This window comes from Tubulanus polymorphus, chromosome 2 (genome assembly GCF_964204645.1).
Source record: "Tubulanus polymorphus chromosome 2, tnTubPoly1.2, whole genome shotgun sequence".
In the NCBI taxonomy this organism is placed as follows: Eukaryota; Metazoa; Nemertea; class Palaeonemertea; order Tubulaniformes; family Tubulanidae; genus Tubulanus; species Tubulanus polymorphus.
Genome location: NC_134026.1, coordinates 20,334,839 through 20,352,257, shown reverse-complemented (window position 1 = coordinate 20,352,257; position 17,419 = coordinate 20,334,839). Strand labels below are relative to the sequence as shown.

The window sequence follows — 17,419 nt, the reverse complement described above, 5'->3', positions numbered from 1 at the left end:
ACATACATGACGTTTATCTATGTGGACACACTGCACATAGTTAGATTACCCCTTCATCAATTATAGTCTAGATAGTTTGTTTTTTTCTTAATCGTTGGAGGGGTCTGATAGTTTTCGTCGTCGTCCCCGATGGATGGAGTCAATGGAAATTTCCCCCTATCTCACTCCATGTTCCTCCATGTCAACGAGAATAAAGAATAAGTTCAGCGACTTTTCGCCGAGTATGATTCGTATATACATAAGTAAAAGCTTTCTTCGAAGTCATCTACCTCAATGAAAATGCCAACACGTTGATATATGAAGAAAAAAAATGGTACTATAGTTAGTAGTTTTCCCTGCGGAAAGAGCTGAATGTCGAAATTAAGCATTCTTATAGTAATCCATCGTTCTTCGAAAATACTTGTAAACCTACTCGCCGATAACGTCTAATGTTTCAAATATATCAGTTGAACGCTCTCAAGCGATATATCGTTTCTACGGAACAAACGGTTACGTCGACATCATCCAAGGCCCTGGAGAGGTTTTAAAGAATAATAAAAAATACGATATTACACATATATTCTATATACTCGAAGCTCGACGCCACGTCACCAAACACATTTAGTAACACATACGATTGTGTATACTTCCAATTTGTCCTTGTATACCCGACTTATCAGGACCTTGGAAAGATTATTTTACATGAAATCCAACCTTTGGTGGTAGAAAGTTTCGACCATCTCTCATTAGATCAACTTGTCGAATTTTCAATTGAAATTTGCTAATTTTCTCATGGAAGCATGGAGAAGAAGGAACTCACTTTTACTAACATAACTACTGTACAGTTTTGTTTTTGTACTTTTGTAATTCTGCATTCTATAGAAAGAAACTGTGGTTGGCAACCCTATACCCACTGATATCTGTTTGTGTGTAGGGTGACTTGTATGTCCACCTTTGGGCTGGGTGCAGGTAAAGGTAATTGACTCGCATCATTATGTATTCATATTGCGCATGTCACTATAATAGATAAATGAATAAAGAAAATAGTAAATGAATAAAGCAATGCATATGTGATTTTCAGTGACACCGGTCGTTTGAATTTCTATATTTCGTTACTACAACTCTACTTCATCAGTATTAGCTGGCTGATTGTCGTGCGAGTGAGTGTGTGTGCATACTTTGTAAAAACAACGAGAAATAACGTTAAAGGAACACGCTGACACGAAACGAATCCGGGTCGATAAAAGGTTTCTGATTTCATCGGTCTTCGATGCGCTATCTGTCGCTCGTCTTTTTCGTTCACGACGTCGCGTCGTATTTGTAACTATAATTAGGTAATTACGAACATCAGGCTAAGCCGTCGAGATCTATAGGGTTGATACGGCTGTGAAGCCGAGAGCTGAAATTTCTTGATAGGACTCTCGGATACGTCTAACACGCGCGCTCTTACGTCATATATATACATATTCACGTAATATATACGTAATCGCCGATCATCGGCAGGGGTGGATTATAGGGGGTGGTCACGGAGGTGGCAAATTTGACACTCATATTTTTGGAAATTGTATATTTTTAGGATTTATTTCTTCAAAAATATCTAATACCGATGGTGGGACCCCGTTAGTATCCTAATACATGGCCACTATCTGAAAGTCTGTTTTCCCGGACCCTGGGTTCAAATTTTCCTAGATCGACCCCTGCATTGGCCAATCCGATGTTCGAATTTGGAAAACCGCAAACGGCCATTTTGAAAACAAAAACGTAACCATCAAGAACCATCTTCGCGAGTGTGAATGTTGTTATAACATTGAAAATCTTTTCTGGTTAAAATTTTATTTTTGCCTTACGTGTCAGCATATGCGAACTGTATCCAATAACCAGAAGCAATGATATTACATTTCAGTGTTCTAGGCAAATACATAAACGATAGCATGATGAATTTTGTTTTGTCGAATTGTTTTAATTTCCACTAAAATACTGGTCACCCGACGATAGGGCCTACCCAACCAGCCCGTTGCTAGAATCTCCCAACAGAATCCCTGCCATTTCTAAATAAAACCCTAAGCGTATTATCCACGGGCTTGCCCATATATTATTTTTCAATTCATCTACATATCTATCAAAAAAGTTATATCGTAACTCAGATATCCATATGTAAGTAAGGATTATTTAACTCTTATTTTTGAGTTGTTTCCTACGCTGTAGCCACGTTCAAGAGCATTCCGTGATAAAACGATTTAGCAATTAACGCTAAACCCTTATTAACTTTTACCAGATGCAAGTACTGACTGCGCCGCTAACAACCTCGCCAAGTTTACACACCTGATAACTAATAGTTAGACCATTTTTACATACACTGTGTCCATTAATAATGCAATCGTCAGCTGCAATTCGGTTTCACAGGAAAGACATTATACACCCTGTGGGTTGTATGTCTGTTCAGATGTTTGATATACTAGTCAGGGTCTGTTGATGGAAGCTGACGCAGAAACTCTTGTTAACCGTTTGATGACGATCGTGCGGGTGTATTCGTTATGTATCGCAATTTCATTTTCCATTCACTTTTGTCGACAATATTAATTTCATTCACTACAGCGCTACACCCATACATAAACGCAGAGGATCTCGGGAGCTGATGGGTGATATAGTATACATCTATAAATATATATGTTTGTTTATTTGTATTATTGGTAAGGATATCTATTGATCACAAATGATAATATCGTCCGTGAAATGTCAAAGGCGTGAAAATCATCGAATGGGATTTATTTTCTATTTCTATACTATCGCGTTAAGATAATACGCCCAAATGAATATCACTGGGTCGAGCGAGGCAATCTTTCACGATTGTCGTTTAAAGATTAACGAAATAGCACGATAATGATCTCCAACGAAATAGATCGAAGGATTCGATGAATCCACCACCTTTTTACGGCATTCTTTCTCGCATATGGCCATTGGGAGACTGCCGAACGTTTTGTGCCTCGAACGAAGTCGATATCGAAATAGTTTGATTCCGGGAACTTCATTCTCACGAATCAACGCGTTCGGATAACTTGATCGTTACCGTTGTTGCGTGAATCCTGTCTTCCGAATAGATGTGTCCCGTTCTTGAATAGCTGTTAAAAAGAGCCCACATTTTTACGCTGCTGAATACTCACCTATGAAATGTATATATCTGACTAGAACTCCTTAACCTACTTTGTTAACATTTAGATTAAAAGTCCACCCATTTTCTGGTTGAAAATGGGCTTTTTGCAACCCATTTCATTAATTCGCCCTGTGAGCGCATGAGCAATCGAACAACGGCAGTCGATATTAATCCATTCCACCTACATATCACTTACAAGAGTTGTTAAAATACTTCAAGTGTTTGCATTTGATATCGGTTGTAGAACGCGATACTGAAAATATGTTTTACCACGAGAAGACGCTTTTCGAAACATTTTCAAAATTCCTCGCTCGTTTTCGACCTTTCATTCTTACACGTACGTATAATTGCGACAATATATAGCGCATTCGAATGTCCTTGAACGCGAACGAGTGTGGATTTGTCGTTGGGAAATAAAAGGAAACTCGGGACCTTCACCCTTAGTTTATATATACGTATATGGTTGAATATTGCGTCGTTCGGTTTTCGCTTATAGGCCTGCGTACTTTATCGGGGGCATCAGGCAACATAGACCGGTGTCATAGAATCAGCTACCCCTTCGATGTCAGATGTCCCAACAATAGATCGGCGGATCAAGTTGGGAGTTATAATGGCGCTGCTGACCCTAAACCTAACCCTTAATCTTGAGATCGTTTAAATAAGGGGGGAGGCTGAATAACGAGAGGCATTTCATTCTACGTTTTTACACCTGAAGAAAATTTAGGCTCGCCACACAATTCTACAAGCATCGAATATTTATACCCTTCGATAGACGACAGCGAGGAGTCCGCGAGAAAAATGGCACACCGCAAAAAGGATGCTCAAAAAGGAAACCTTGATATATAATTTCTCTCAGTGCGTGGAGTAAGCCGCCGGATAGCATATTAGTCGATTGCAAATTGATACCAAGTTTACAACGATAAGTGGATATACACTGGCAATTTGAGAAACAAGCACTATGTTCCCACCGGGAGAGAATATTATACCTGCGCACTTCAGAAATGCCTATAAAACCAGACATCTCAGCCGTTCGGTTGTCCCACCGATCACAACTTAATCTGGCGGTTATTGCCAGAACGCCGCCAATAAACGGGGCAAACTATTTCAATCGTAATATATGATTTATTCGCGGGCTAGCGCGCACACACACACACACACACACACACACACGTTCACATCGTCTGTATTATTACCACGAGCGTTCTTTTTTTCGTATACAAAGTAGTTCTTAGAGTAGATCCTATTAGGTAACCCGAGCCGCCGGAAATCCGAGAGACCCAGATGAGAATTTATTCCGTTCCGAACTAATAGTACACTGACACGATGTCTTTAATGGTGTTTTTCTATGAAATGTTCAATTCGCTATTGTGATAATCAATGTTGATAATCAATATCGTGATAACTCATCACCAGGACGAAAGTTGATTATAATCAGGTGAATTTCGTCATATTCGTCAAAATGCATATATGTATATATACACGCACGAGTCCAAATTGATGTATGCTCTGTCCTCGATACTTGTTCGTTCCATTATGGCTCAATTCTTGGCTTCTACAGAAACACTTCCCAGTGACGGATCTCAGGTCTGATTCAGGGAGGGGTGCATTGATTGGACGACCGATCATCAGAAAACATTAACTCAAATTTGGAAATACAGAGAACAAGCTTTTGAATTTAAGCTTTTTAAGGTATCGGTTTAATATTTTTCATTTTCCCGTGAAATTTCGGAGCAACTAGACATTTTTAGTGGGGGATGCGGACCCCCCGCACCATCCAATTGGATCCGCCCCTGCTTTCAAATTCTCGGCTCAATCACGCAGTCTGTAATGCAGCCATTTGAGAAATCTTTCTCATTCTCATTCTATATATAAGTGAGAATTTTTGGCATTGCCTTCTGGCGACTTCTTAGCTAAAGATATCTGCTCCAATTCGATTACTCGAAGCCGTACGTGTCTGCGTTTCTGGACAAAAGCGGTAACTAACCGCCAGAAGTATAATTGGGGCAATATCTCGAAACCGAAGATAATAGCGTAATCTACCCTAGTTCTATATTTCGTTTATTGAAATATTGTTTGATCTTCGGTTACACTGCTTAAGTGCCACAAATACTATCGCTACAAAATGTCTAAATTCACAGCGAGAAAACATCGTTTTCTCAGCAGAGACATCACGCACTTCGTTTAACAAAGGTTACGAGCCCATTTAGGCCAATCGGTGCCGCTGACTGAGATGCGCTCAAAAATTGTCATGAAAGTATTTTTCCTAATCAGTTTCAACCTGCCAACGTGTATAGACGACCTCATTATTCGTGAGTAACGCGTTGTTTTCGTCGTCAAAGCTCGCCGGAACTCTTTTCGTCCGTTTTTAATGAAGCTATTTATTTCGGTGTCATTTCTGAATTAGCCGACGGCAAAAATGACGCTTCTATGACAAACCGATTCTCTATACGACGGCATTCCCGTGGTGCTTCCATCCGGAAATTGAGACGGCCATCGTTCGAAATTCTTTTAATAATCACTAATGACTGCTGGAGGCAGGACAACGACCACCATCACCACCACAATGGCCTCGATTCCAGCGTATGTTACATCCTCGCTTGCCAGGGTTTGATTGCCACCCACCGAAGAAACCCTGCCCGCAGACCCTTCATTGGTCTATTGTATTGCCCGATATTTCTTGGGCGTATTGGGCGGAGATCAAAGCCTGGCAAGCGAGGATGCCATTGTCGATCTTAATACTCAGTTCAAAAATTGTCCGTCAAGATTTCAATACCCAATCCCGGTTCTTGAAAAAGGCAATTTTGACTCTAATAAGCCAGATTTATCTCACACCCGTGATGAAACTTGGGCATTTGATTCATGTAAATCGTTTGCTCCGTCGGAGCCCAGGACCCGTTTCACAGGACAACATTTCATCAGTGATCGCAACACGAAAACGATGAAATAATGAAATAGATCGTTTTGCGAAACGGGCCCCATATCCTCGAATAACGGCTGGTCAATGAGTACGTATCGAAATCCACCGGTTCCGCTACGATCACTTGACACACAAGAAGCAAATGAATATCCGAGTCAACAAAACGGAACGCAGTCAATCTAAGTCAATACGATGTATATACGGAGCCCGGATGTGTTTGAACTTAGCACATCTTCAGTTCAAAAATCAGCTTATCGCCGTTGTAAACTCCCTCGAGAGGATCCGTTTTCGATGCGCCGACGTTTCGCTGAAAAAGCGGTAATGCATTCGACGACATGTCGTCCGTGTTTGAATGCCATTTTCTGCGGTGAAACTCTATAGCTCTCTGAAACGCACCGCGAAATGTTGCAGAATTCTCGAAATTCGCGGTTTATTGCGCACAATGCCTTTTTATCTAAGTACATAATGGACAAACGTGGCGCTTGTTAATGGGAATTTAGAGTTGGAATGAAAATAATTAAAAAACACATCGCAAAATTCCCATTTCGACACACATGGTATGATAAAAGATATAGGCTTGATACGGCCATGAACATCTCACAAATATCGCTGTAGTCACTCTCCTTCATTAATTCAAGATTGTCGATGAATAACATATTGTAGTCAGAGCTTAGACTCAAGACTGTTCTAAGACCAACTTAGGATTTGAGACAAATTTTGGTCTCGATTATGGCACTGGGCCCTGGAACCTTCCGATGCGAGCATTTGAGGATTTATTTTAAATTTTACTTGCATTAGATGATAATTCTTAAGAACAACGTGCTTAGAAAAAAATGGATGATTCCTCGTTCGCAGGAAAATGGTACGCGGCTTCGTATACCGGTATCTGGAATTTTACCAACGCGACGACTTCATAACACAGTTAGTAGCTTTAATGCCTCTAATTACGATCACGTCTTCCCCGTAAAATCGACCGTAGGAGGGGTCGGCTGAAAATCACTGTTACTCGTTACTCTAACCACGCGAGTATTACAGAGATGAAGGATAGAGAGCGAGAATGAGAGCCTTCGTATTTTTCGTTATACGATACATTTTTATGTATTCGCTTAATTTCGCCAATTCGATATGGATTTCATCATCGTCACGTGTGCAGACGCTTTAACATATGGTATAAACTAACCTGGAGATAACGAGCTAAACGTTTTGTTTCGTCTGCAACTAGTAGTTACCTGATGGCTACTTTAGGCATGATTTGCCTACATTCGTACGGTTATGATGTTGCCAATATGTTAGCCTTCATGTTATCTAGAAATGGGGAAAAAAACCAAGATATTATATGCATCGAATGAAAATACCAACTGTACTTTCAAAGTATCGCTAAGGCCATGGACGTCGGTATCACAGGCTTTGGCTTACGCCGACCTTGGAGTAATCATTACAAATGATTACTCCAAGCGCCAACATAGTCCTGGCTACATTCGCTTTATTCCGTTTCATATATCCTCGCCCAGAATCGTGTAACCAAACAGGTTGTCGCTCCTCAAAGATCAGTTCTCCGACAAAACCTTCGGCAAAGGAATATACAAAATTCGTGTTTTTTTCGTTTTCTGTCTTCCGTGAGACCCTTAATCTCGTACTGGTCTGTCCGTCTGTCTGTCTATGTATAATGTCTGTCTTTCAGCTACTTAGCTTCGTTAATAGTGGGTCGATCTTGATGGAACTTTCGGGCAAAATGTGAGTACGGGGTCTAGTTGTGCGGAATTGGCCCATCTAGCGGAAGAAATAAGCACTAAGTTCTGTTTTTCGGTGACATGACCTTGAAGATGACATCATAACTGAGGAACGGGTCGAATTTCAAAAAGCTATTTTGCCCAAATTATTAGCACCCCCTCCTTTATACAACACGTTGACTCGTGACTGCGTTTCTCAAATATTTATATATAGAGTTAATTCATTTAATTTTCATTTCAAATTCGCATAATCGTACAAAATCTGAGGCGCAGACAATATGTCCTGTACGTCGGATATTTTCCGGTAACAACCTTCAGATAAATGGATGAGAAGTTCTTCAATCAAGATGTTTCTTCTATAGTATACCGAATGCGAATATTTGAATGTCACTTGTAAAAGTTGCTATATTCGCTAAAACAAGATTCCGAACAAATTCCAACCGTTCACCTTCCGTGTGTAAAGTCGATTCAGACGGGTTCAGTGGGTGAGATGATTGCCTGTGAGATCATTTTCCGCGATGTTCATTTCGTTCAAACGTAAAACGCCGTAGCCTGGCATAGCCTATACGTAAGCCCGTTTTAGAATAGAAAATCAGAAAAACTAAAAAAAGCAATTGGGAAACATTTTCAATTGAGCTATAGTGGGGGTGGGGCTGGTAAAAACTCTCGAATGTGTGGAATAACCTGCGTAACTGAACTAAGGGGGAGGCACCAACAGATTCGCCCAATCGGAATCCCAGAATGATGTCAGAGGAAATCCCACAGTTGGTGAACAATTCTAGGATCTAGATGAAAGCTCCAGTAAGTCAAGCTTCATATCCAGTTAAAATAAGTTTCAACAGCTCAACTATGTGAAGAAACCGGGATAGATAAACCTACATAATTCGGCTATGGGTACTCGAAGCCTTGTTCTAGGCGATACTATGAATAAATAGTTTCGCGACGTCCTGCGTGTGTGATTTGTCACGTAACGACGCTGTCGCAAATTACGACTTTGTCACAGAACAACATCTGGCTATGCTTCCATTAAGCAATCAAGTCACCTCGACAGTTCGTCGAAACAGACGGCGTCGCTTCCGCTCGTCACTGCGCGGAATCGCGGCACGATGCGCTCGCTCGCGCCGGTGCCAGATTAACAGCGGATCCAATATACCGGACCTAATCGCGCCTTTATAGTGAATCATTCACTGATTTATTGCGGCTATTGATCGGTCTAATTGATACAAAGATTTCCACATTGGAGTCAAAGCTGTTATTAGATCAATCGTTTCGTCAATTTGCAGGAGAGACGTATAGCTATTTCTTATCAATTGATAGCTATGAACATCGCGGCAGAAAGTGCGCGCGGGCTAATAATTCATTTATGCGTTTATGGAATAATCTGTATAGATGATAATACGGGTTCACAAAGGCAATAAGACAGCCAACAAATATACATGATCTCGGTCTTGGTGACATTTCCAGTTCAGCTTCATATTTTGCATCTGAAACGCATTTTCTTTATGAATAACACTATTGAAAACACCTTGTTTATCGTATAGTGGAACGTATATTGAAAAGCTATCTGTTGGTTTATTGTTTAATTTCGACACCGCAACCGTCAGGGGGTCAATGCAGCAACCAAAAATAACAAGTCTCGGCAAGGAAAAACAGCAACCATATACGTATGAAAATACCAACCACTGAAACTATGCCAAGTTGTAAAAGCACCTCACTATCAAACCATGGACTCAAGAGTCCATGATCAAACTAATTATCTAAACTCGTCTCATGTAACATCGGAGTTGGTGTCCAAGGCAGATTTAGTCCAATATTTATCGATATAAAACTTAATCATTTCAAGTAGAAATCAGTTCATTTTAAACAATGAATTTTCCGAATTCTTTTTCGTGTTTGATTGTTTTTCGTGAATGTTCGCGTAAATGCCGTAGTTGGATGAGTCGAAACGCGAGTTTCCACAACGAAGCCTTACGAGAGAAAAATGTTCCCGGAAAACCTGCTGCTTCGGTTGTATCATCTATTACATCTTGTTTCATATACTGTAAACGCGGGCGCAACATGCCTTACAGTTCTACCTCACGCACGTAGACATAAATCGCATTCCGACTAGTTGTAATTAATCAGTTTTCACGTGAAAATACTTTATGATATACACGCGAGGATCGTTCGAATGTTTGAAACGGCGGTCGGTCGCGTTTTAAGGGAAAAAAGTACGTATCCGCAATGTCTCCTATAACGGAGAGGTCTTCCACCCCCGCATACGAGGCGACAATTGGAATCTGGAGAGTGTTGATGGCTTACTTTGTGGTTCATATTAGTCTAATTCAGTGTATATAGGAAAATCGGTATTGTTGACTAGACTTGTAAATAGGTTACAAATATAACTCCGGAATTTATGGTCAAATAATGATCTCGTGTCTTGGGGATTGAGTGTTTAACTATATAACCATCGATCGATGGATTGCGGGTTCGAACACAAGCGAAGCCATGTGCTATTTTGAATGTTGATCCCGATTCACTGGCCGTGGGATGTTTCACATTTTAAGAGGTTTCCAATATCGGGACAAAAGTCATGGGTTGAAGCAGGTATTTTTTCTAGAATGCTAGAATGGTCATTCGATATGTTAGTTGTCGCCGTGACCCTGATTTTGCGAACTAACAATTTTAATCAATCCAGCTATAGATGCAGACAAAGTTCGACTTCTATAAATATGAAACATTTATGTTTAGTGTCGCATAGATGAGATTCAAAATATATTGTCAGAAATCAAAATCTTCCAGTAAACATAAACCGCCGATGCTAACTCTGAATAGTACTATGATAACGTATAATAACCCCTAAATCTTGTTGATTTTGTTGAGCGTATTCTACATCATCGGCGTTTTTTCTTCAAACATTGCGCGTTACGCACAACCATAGTAGGATGGGTATTACCAAAGTGTCAAACTGTTTTAATGATACATTTGCTGGACAATCCTGAATCATTTTTTTAATACTGGTTCGGTTACTAGCCTATTTGAGTAGATCTTCCCTATAGCTTCGTTCAAATATCCTGATGCTGTAAATATTTGTCCTAAATACCTTTTACTATAATTCAACATTAATTCCATTTATATAAAAATTTGTGTTGACATGACCTTTCTCATTGAAAACTATTGCCTTGCCGTTCTAAATGTTTACTTCCAAATACCCATTTTTGATAGCATTCTGCAATTTTGTCATGACAATTTTGAAGACCATGTTCTTCAGAATTAAATACTAATACAAAATCGTCAGTATACGAAGAGAGATAATTCATGAGTAGATATCGTCCAGTAGAACCGGGTGACACGAATCGTCAAATAAAGATGTAATAACATTAATAAAAATGTTGAAAAGCGTTGGACTGTTTCCTTGTTGCACCCCAATATTTTATCTGAATTCGCTGGATTACAGGTGATATTGTGATACATACTGTCACTGATGAAGTGTTACCCTAATCTTATTTTTCCCCAATTTGTATATTTGACCTTATGTTATAGAGAGGTATATTTTGAAAGAATCCGCGACAGCTTATATCATTCAACCGACGCGATTCGGATTTCAAATTCGAGTCATCCACAGTGAATCAGATTCCGGATCTGAAGACGGCGACCCGTTATAAGCCATTTAATAACGCGCGCGTTTGTACAGGATGATTAATTACGGGCAAATTGCGGTTAAGATCGGCGGCATGTGTAAAGCAAAGTGTTGCGGCTCTCAAACGGTAATTAACCGAACTCATTCGGCGTTTAAGTTATTAGACGTATACGAGCGTATCTCTTCATCATCAGACGCCGTGGTATATAGTATGACGGCCGTATCAAAAGTCGAATCAAGAGTCGGTGCGCACATACTACGGCAAAAGAGAAAGAGCTAAACATTATTACTGATGGATCGGCCGCGCTCGTGTTGTTGGCAAATTGTTGGCGAACACTCGCTAACGTTGAGGGTGGCTAACTTTGATGTTGAAGTTTGTGTACGATCTGTAGACGAGCAAAATATTTACCGAGCACTTGTCTCGCAATAAAGCATCGCTTCGGTGTATCAACCGGACTTACACTTTCGCCCGAACGCCGGATCCTTATGATTATGATAATAAATAAAAATCCATAAATTTGTGCGCCTGTTTGTGCTCCCGGCGCTTTTTGGTTGCTGTTAGTGAAACTGCATACTCCATGAACTTTATAATTATGGTCGTGTACGGGCAATAGTTTTTGCCCAATATCTCCGATCGGCATTTGAATATGAAATATTGCAACAATCCGGTTGGCTATTCGTTTAGATTCTAATTCGCCGATAAAAAAAGCAATCATTTTAGGAAAAAAAAGAAATTAACTTAAATAGTTTTTGCCCAATATTTTGCCCCAATTTTGCCCCGCCGCGTTCGAATACGAAATGTTGCAACCAACTCCGGGTAACGTTTCGTTTAGATTCTAATTCGCCGATAAAAGAAGTAATTTTAAGAATAAAAACAATGGTTTTTCCTAATATTTTGGGCGGCATTCGAATACGAAATACTATTGCAACCAACTCCGGGTGATCTTTTGTTTAGATTCATACTCACCGATAAAAACGAACACATTTTAAGAAATAAAAGAAATTATCTTGCGTCACAATATTAAACGGTCACCCAAAATGACTATTTTTGTCGAAAAGTCGTATGTATCGATTTTGAACGAGCGCAGCGGGGGCTTCGAGAGACAAAGATGGAATACATGCTGCTAAACTTAATGGCATTGCCCTGTTTTGCGTGACGTTTACCGCCCACCGCCGTCTGAATTGTCTCGAAACGAACTTTCGGTTTTCGTCTAATCATGTTAATTATAACAAATGACCTTTCGCAAAAGGAAACAGGAGCCGCTGCCGGTTAGTTTGTTCAAGGGTGACGATCCATCAAATGAAGAAAAGGAACGGCTAATCATTGACTGTATACGCGCAGACGGTCGGTTATTTCTTCGTTGCGCGTGCTTATCATTTATTGCTTTCGCTTAATATGATATATCCTTTGATATGCATCCGACATTTCGACAAATTAGAAAAACGAGGTGGCGGGGGTGGTATAGTGGATCACCTGTTTCTTTCACCGCTTTGATTTACGTCATTGTCTTTCGTGTTGGTGACGTAGTCGTATATAGCGGTTTTTAGTGACATCACGATTATCGACTGCGCGTACACAGGAAGGGAAATGTGTATATTGTTCACGAACGTCATATTGGACGTATAATGGCGCAGTGTTAACTGCGACTTTTTTCGTTCCCGTTTTTGCCGGCTTCTTTCCTCAGTGATTTAACCCAATATTGCTTGAATATTATACAATCTCGCGAAGTTGTTCAGAACAATCACTGTCTTTATCACTGGTAATCACTATTCGACATAAACGATATATGTTTTCTGCGTTTATTATTTTTCTAGATTCTGTTTTCTTCGGCCACTCAATTCAAGTAATTGTTAATCAGACATCAGTATGCACAGCTAGATCGTCTGCTGACATCGACGACAATCGACAAATGCCTGAACACGATGACGTCACAATGTCGTCATCAAACCCGGATTATTTAAACTTAATGCTCAAATTGCAATACGATTTGCCCAGCTTGCGGAAACGCGTGGTAAGTAAGCCTACTTTCTAGATAATGCAGGGGATTTCAATTAAAAAAACCCCTACGATGCGCCAACGGCTAAAGGTGAACAGTATCTTACAAACCGGTTGGGTACATTAACTACATTGCATGAATATTGTGTAGTTTTTCATCTAATCAAGAGAACTGCGTGTAGACATAACACTTTAGGGTTAACCGCATAATTCAACCCAAACTCTATACAAAACACTTTTTGTTCAGATGAAGATTGAATGTCGTACGATTGTAAGATGCCGATCACGTCCTGCGCATTAAAACAAATACCGCGCGTGGGCGGACTTCGGGGATCCGAAATTATGGGAACTAAACGATGCACAAAATCATGAGTTATTACATTCGGCTTTCCAGTCTGCGGGGATTGTGTTCGTTCGGATTCAGTCAATTTCCTGATGACCTATAACTTTTCCAGCGATTTTTAGTCTTAGGAAGTCCAAATATCCGGTGTACGTTTTTGACCGGAAATTTGGTCAATTCATACTACTTCTATGTGTCGAGTTTCAACTAGGAAAAGATAGAAAAAAAGAACGTCCCTGTCAATTAATAACTGTATGTTTTTTTATTCAAGGATTTGCCGAACGACGATGAGACTTCTGGTGAACCCAGAGTAGATGTGATAGGCACAACTGAACACGACAACGACCGAAGGTCACGGCGATCCGTCGAACGGCGAGGGCGTGGACGGGGTCGAGGTCGTGGCCGCGGACGAGGTCGGAGTCGGGGAAAGTCCCGACTGCGCTGCCCGAAAAATCCAGCTAAATCCTGCCTTCCACCTCAGTGTTTTGGTATAGAAAACACAAGACTAGTCAACAATCGAGGTATGCCGATAACCGCAGGGACATTTGTGGCAGATTCTGCTGTTTGTCTCAATTCATCATTTTACATATCATGATTGGCTTTCATTTTTGGGTAATTTTTTCACACGCAGGATGGATTACAAAGATTGAATGTTGTAACCGAAGAGGAAATACGAGTCCGGATAATGCCCTTGAACTGTGCACAACATGTATAGCCACAACAACTCTACCGTCCAACTATTTCCCGAGAGAATTCAACGAAGTAATATGCCTTAGTGGCCTAACGAAAAGTCATGGGGGTAACAGTGGTTGTTTGTATCATTCCGGCACATGTAAGTGACCTCACCCGGGCATCAAAATAAGAAAGAATTTCCCTCAACCTGCCCAAGTGCCTTTTAGCATGGCCGTATTTACCAGGGGGCAAGTTATATGCTATAGAACTGCCTTTAATTTCTAGGATTTCTCTACCCCCCCCCCCCCCCTAAAATTCAAATGCTCTTGCCGGTTACGACTGGTTCGAAGATTGTTTGAATGAACCAAAACCGAATTTCCCAATCATGTACTTCGATTTAAACAAAATATTCTGACCGCCAATCAAACAACTATATTTGTACTTCGATTTCCGATTTCAATATCAAACCCCCTGTTTCGCTCTCGGCACGTGTGGTGGGTCGGCAAGGGACACCAAATCAAAACAAATCAAACGATATCTATCCATTGAATAAATAATAGGGTCCATCCCTATTTTAAGATTGAAAAAAAAATTCAAATGCTAGATACGGCTTACTTAGCCTAACTAAATCTCATGATATAATATGATATTTCAGGGCATGGGAAATGCGGTCAGAGAACCATGTACCAGCACATATTTCAACGGCAAAACACCGGCTGTGACGTGCACACGGGCGACGGACAAAACTTAAGCGTGGAAGACTGGAAACTGGAAAATATCCTGGTCAGAAGTGGATGCGAATGCCGCATGAAAAAACAATCTTTATTGCGGAGTTTTGTGGACGACGGCCGGACATGATAATCGATATACGATATAGGTTTCGGTCTTTCTGCTGCTATGAGTTCGTTACTATTATCATATAGTGTGTGTGTGTGTGCGTTTCAACCGTAATAACGTCGAGTCGAAGTGTTTATACGGCCGTTATAGCGATGGACAGACGACACAGCGAATCGCGCACGCACGCGCTTGCGGAGAACTAAACAGCCGAAATTATCATCATTGTTTCGTATACGATCGCACCGAAAATCGTCGAAAAAGACATTCGATGAGATAATCGAATATAATATACACCGACCACACTGTCTCTCGGAAGTGTAACAACGCGCATAGTCTTATTGTGGGGGAGATTTCCGGTGGATCTGTTGGACGCATTTTGATAAGGGCGACGAAATATTCTAGTCCTTGCGCCACTTATCGAAGGCACCTGGAACCGGCGTGCATTCTATGCTGAAATCATTACTTCATTTTGCATTTATTAGTTTCATCAACCATATACGAAGCGCGAAGCTACTGGTGCATACCCTACTTATTAACTAGATAGATGTAATATTCCTATGAAAAAAGTGGAGTCGTCTTGGAGTGGTATAAAATGCTGCAACTTGTGTTCTGAAAAAGTGACATTATTATCTATGTGATATAAATGGTTGTTCTGAATATAATATATGGATACATATTATTAACGTGTATAACTTGTAAAAAAAAAACATGCAGCATAATCACGAAATGTACATTGTAGCATTTGTTGTGTAGATTTTTGTAAACTATTTAACTACGACGTTTGGGCCAAACAGCGATCGGAACAGTGCTCTATTGGAAGCAGACGAAAAGGGCACAATGGTCTATGTGAAACAAATTCTCTCGTCCCCTTCCCCAATCCACCCCGCTGTCATTTCGCCCCTTCCCTTCTCCCTATGTTCCTCTCTCCACTCTCTCCCTTTTTCTCCCTCTCTCTCACTCTTCTCTATATTCTCTCATCTCTCCTACCCTTTATCCTCTATTCCTATCCCTTAACCCCCTCCCTCTCCATATCTCCATCTCTCACACAAATACACATTGAATGGTATGGTGAAAGATATCGCATTTATGTGACAATTTTAAGTGGCTTCAAAAATCAAGGAATATTAAATTATTGATAATCTAAATGCGTGTTGAATCGTGAATTATATTTCGTGCATTCAAAGGAGAAACGCCGAATGGGAAACTTTTACGAACGAACGAGCGATGGGCCTGTTGCCGGTGAATCTGGGCGTGTCACCATCGTTGTTCATATACGTATGACATTATTTTTCTTTCTCGCGCCTAATCAAAAAGCGACGTCCGTCTAATCCCGCGGTGATCAGCGCGCTGATTACGCACTAGCGGAGCCCGATGTAGGTTCTTTTTGTCGAGAATATCGCCGCACCCCGGGTGTACACGGTGCGCGCCGGGGAGTAGTTAATCAAAAAATGTTTTCTTTTTCGCCAGACGAGCAAAACAACTTGCCGAAGCGGCGTTTGAAGCGGGGATTATCAGGCGTATACGTACGTATCACCGAAGGCTGTTGATAAAAGGCGATTGGAGTCATCACACAATTTGGCGAGATGTTCATCACAAACTAGAAAGAAGCCTCAGCTATAAACAGCAGAAACAATTCGGTCACATTGAGATTGACCTTAGTAGTTTTTTTCTACCCCAAATGAATATCAATGCACGTGGACACGATCACTCCTTCCAAATAACGGTTATAGGACATGTCGAAATTAAAAAGTACACCCTTTTTACGATTCTCGTTAAAACGATATTGCATTTCGATGATAGTTTTTAAAAAATTCTTATCTTTTTGAATCATATGTTTCGCTTATGTTAAAACTTTTTGATTATGAAATAGAGATGGCCCTGTTATTTATTAATACGAAATTTTAATTGGATATTTACAGCAATAATTGGACACATATTAAAATACAAAAGTCGATCGCAATTCTAGAGTGGCTAACTTGATAGGCAAACATCGCATATTATGAAATACTGGCCTTGGGACAGTTTCACCGGCGAACTTAACATTTCAACAAATTTCCCCATGTGTATTGAGTTTTTCGTCTGTGAAGAAACGGCCCCTGGATTGTGGAAATAAAAAAATAGCCACGTTTGATTTGCTTTGCGATATTTATTTCCCTATTCGCCGGCGGAAGATGTTCG

General features: G+C 40.5%; 1 protein-coding gene across 1 annotated transcript; it reads left to right on the top strand.

The window, feature by feature from the left end:
- Positions 1–12,613: 12,613 nt before the first annotated feature.
- LOC141899015 (uncharacterized) lies at positions 12,614–15,756 on the top strand. Its single transcript, XM_074785166.1, has 5 exons — positions 12,614–12,665; positions 13,212–13,408; positions 14,004–14,253; positions 14,364–14,564; positions 15,060–15,756. The coding sequence occupies exons 1-5, from the start codon at positions 12,614–12,616 to the stop codon at positions 15,260–15,262; spliced, it is 903 nt and encodes a 300-aa protein (XP_074641267.1). The 3' UTR covers positions 15,263–15,756.
- Positions 15,757–17,419: the final 1,663 nt, after the last annotated feature.

Excerpts from the sequence above, each read along its gene's own strand:
- LOC141899015 (XM_074785166.1), top strand. The coding sequence starts at position 12,614 with ATGTTAATTATAACAAATGACCTTTCGCAAAAGGAAACAGGAGCCGCT. Across the intron at positions 12,666-13,211 it reads GGAAACAGGAGCCGCTGCCG|ATTCTGTTTTCTTCGGCCAC; the intron begins GTTAGTTTGTTC and ends TTATTTTTCTAG. Across the intron at positions 14,254-14,363 it reads AAGACTAGTCAACAATCGAG|GATGGATTACAAAGATTGAA; the intron begins GTATGCCGATAA and ends TTTCACACGCAG.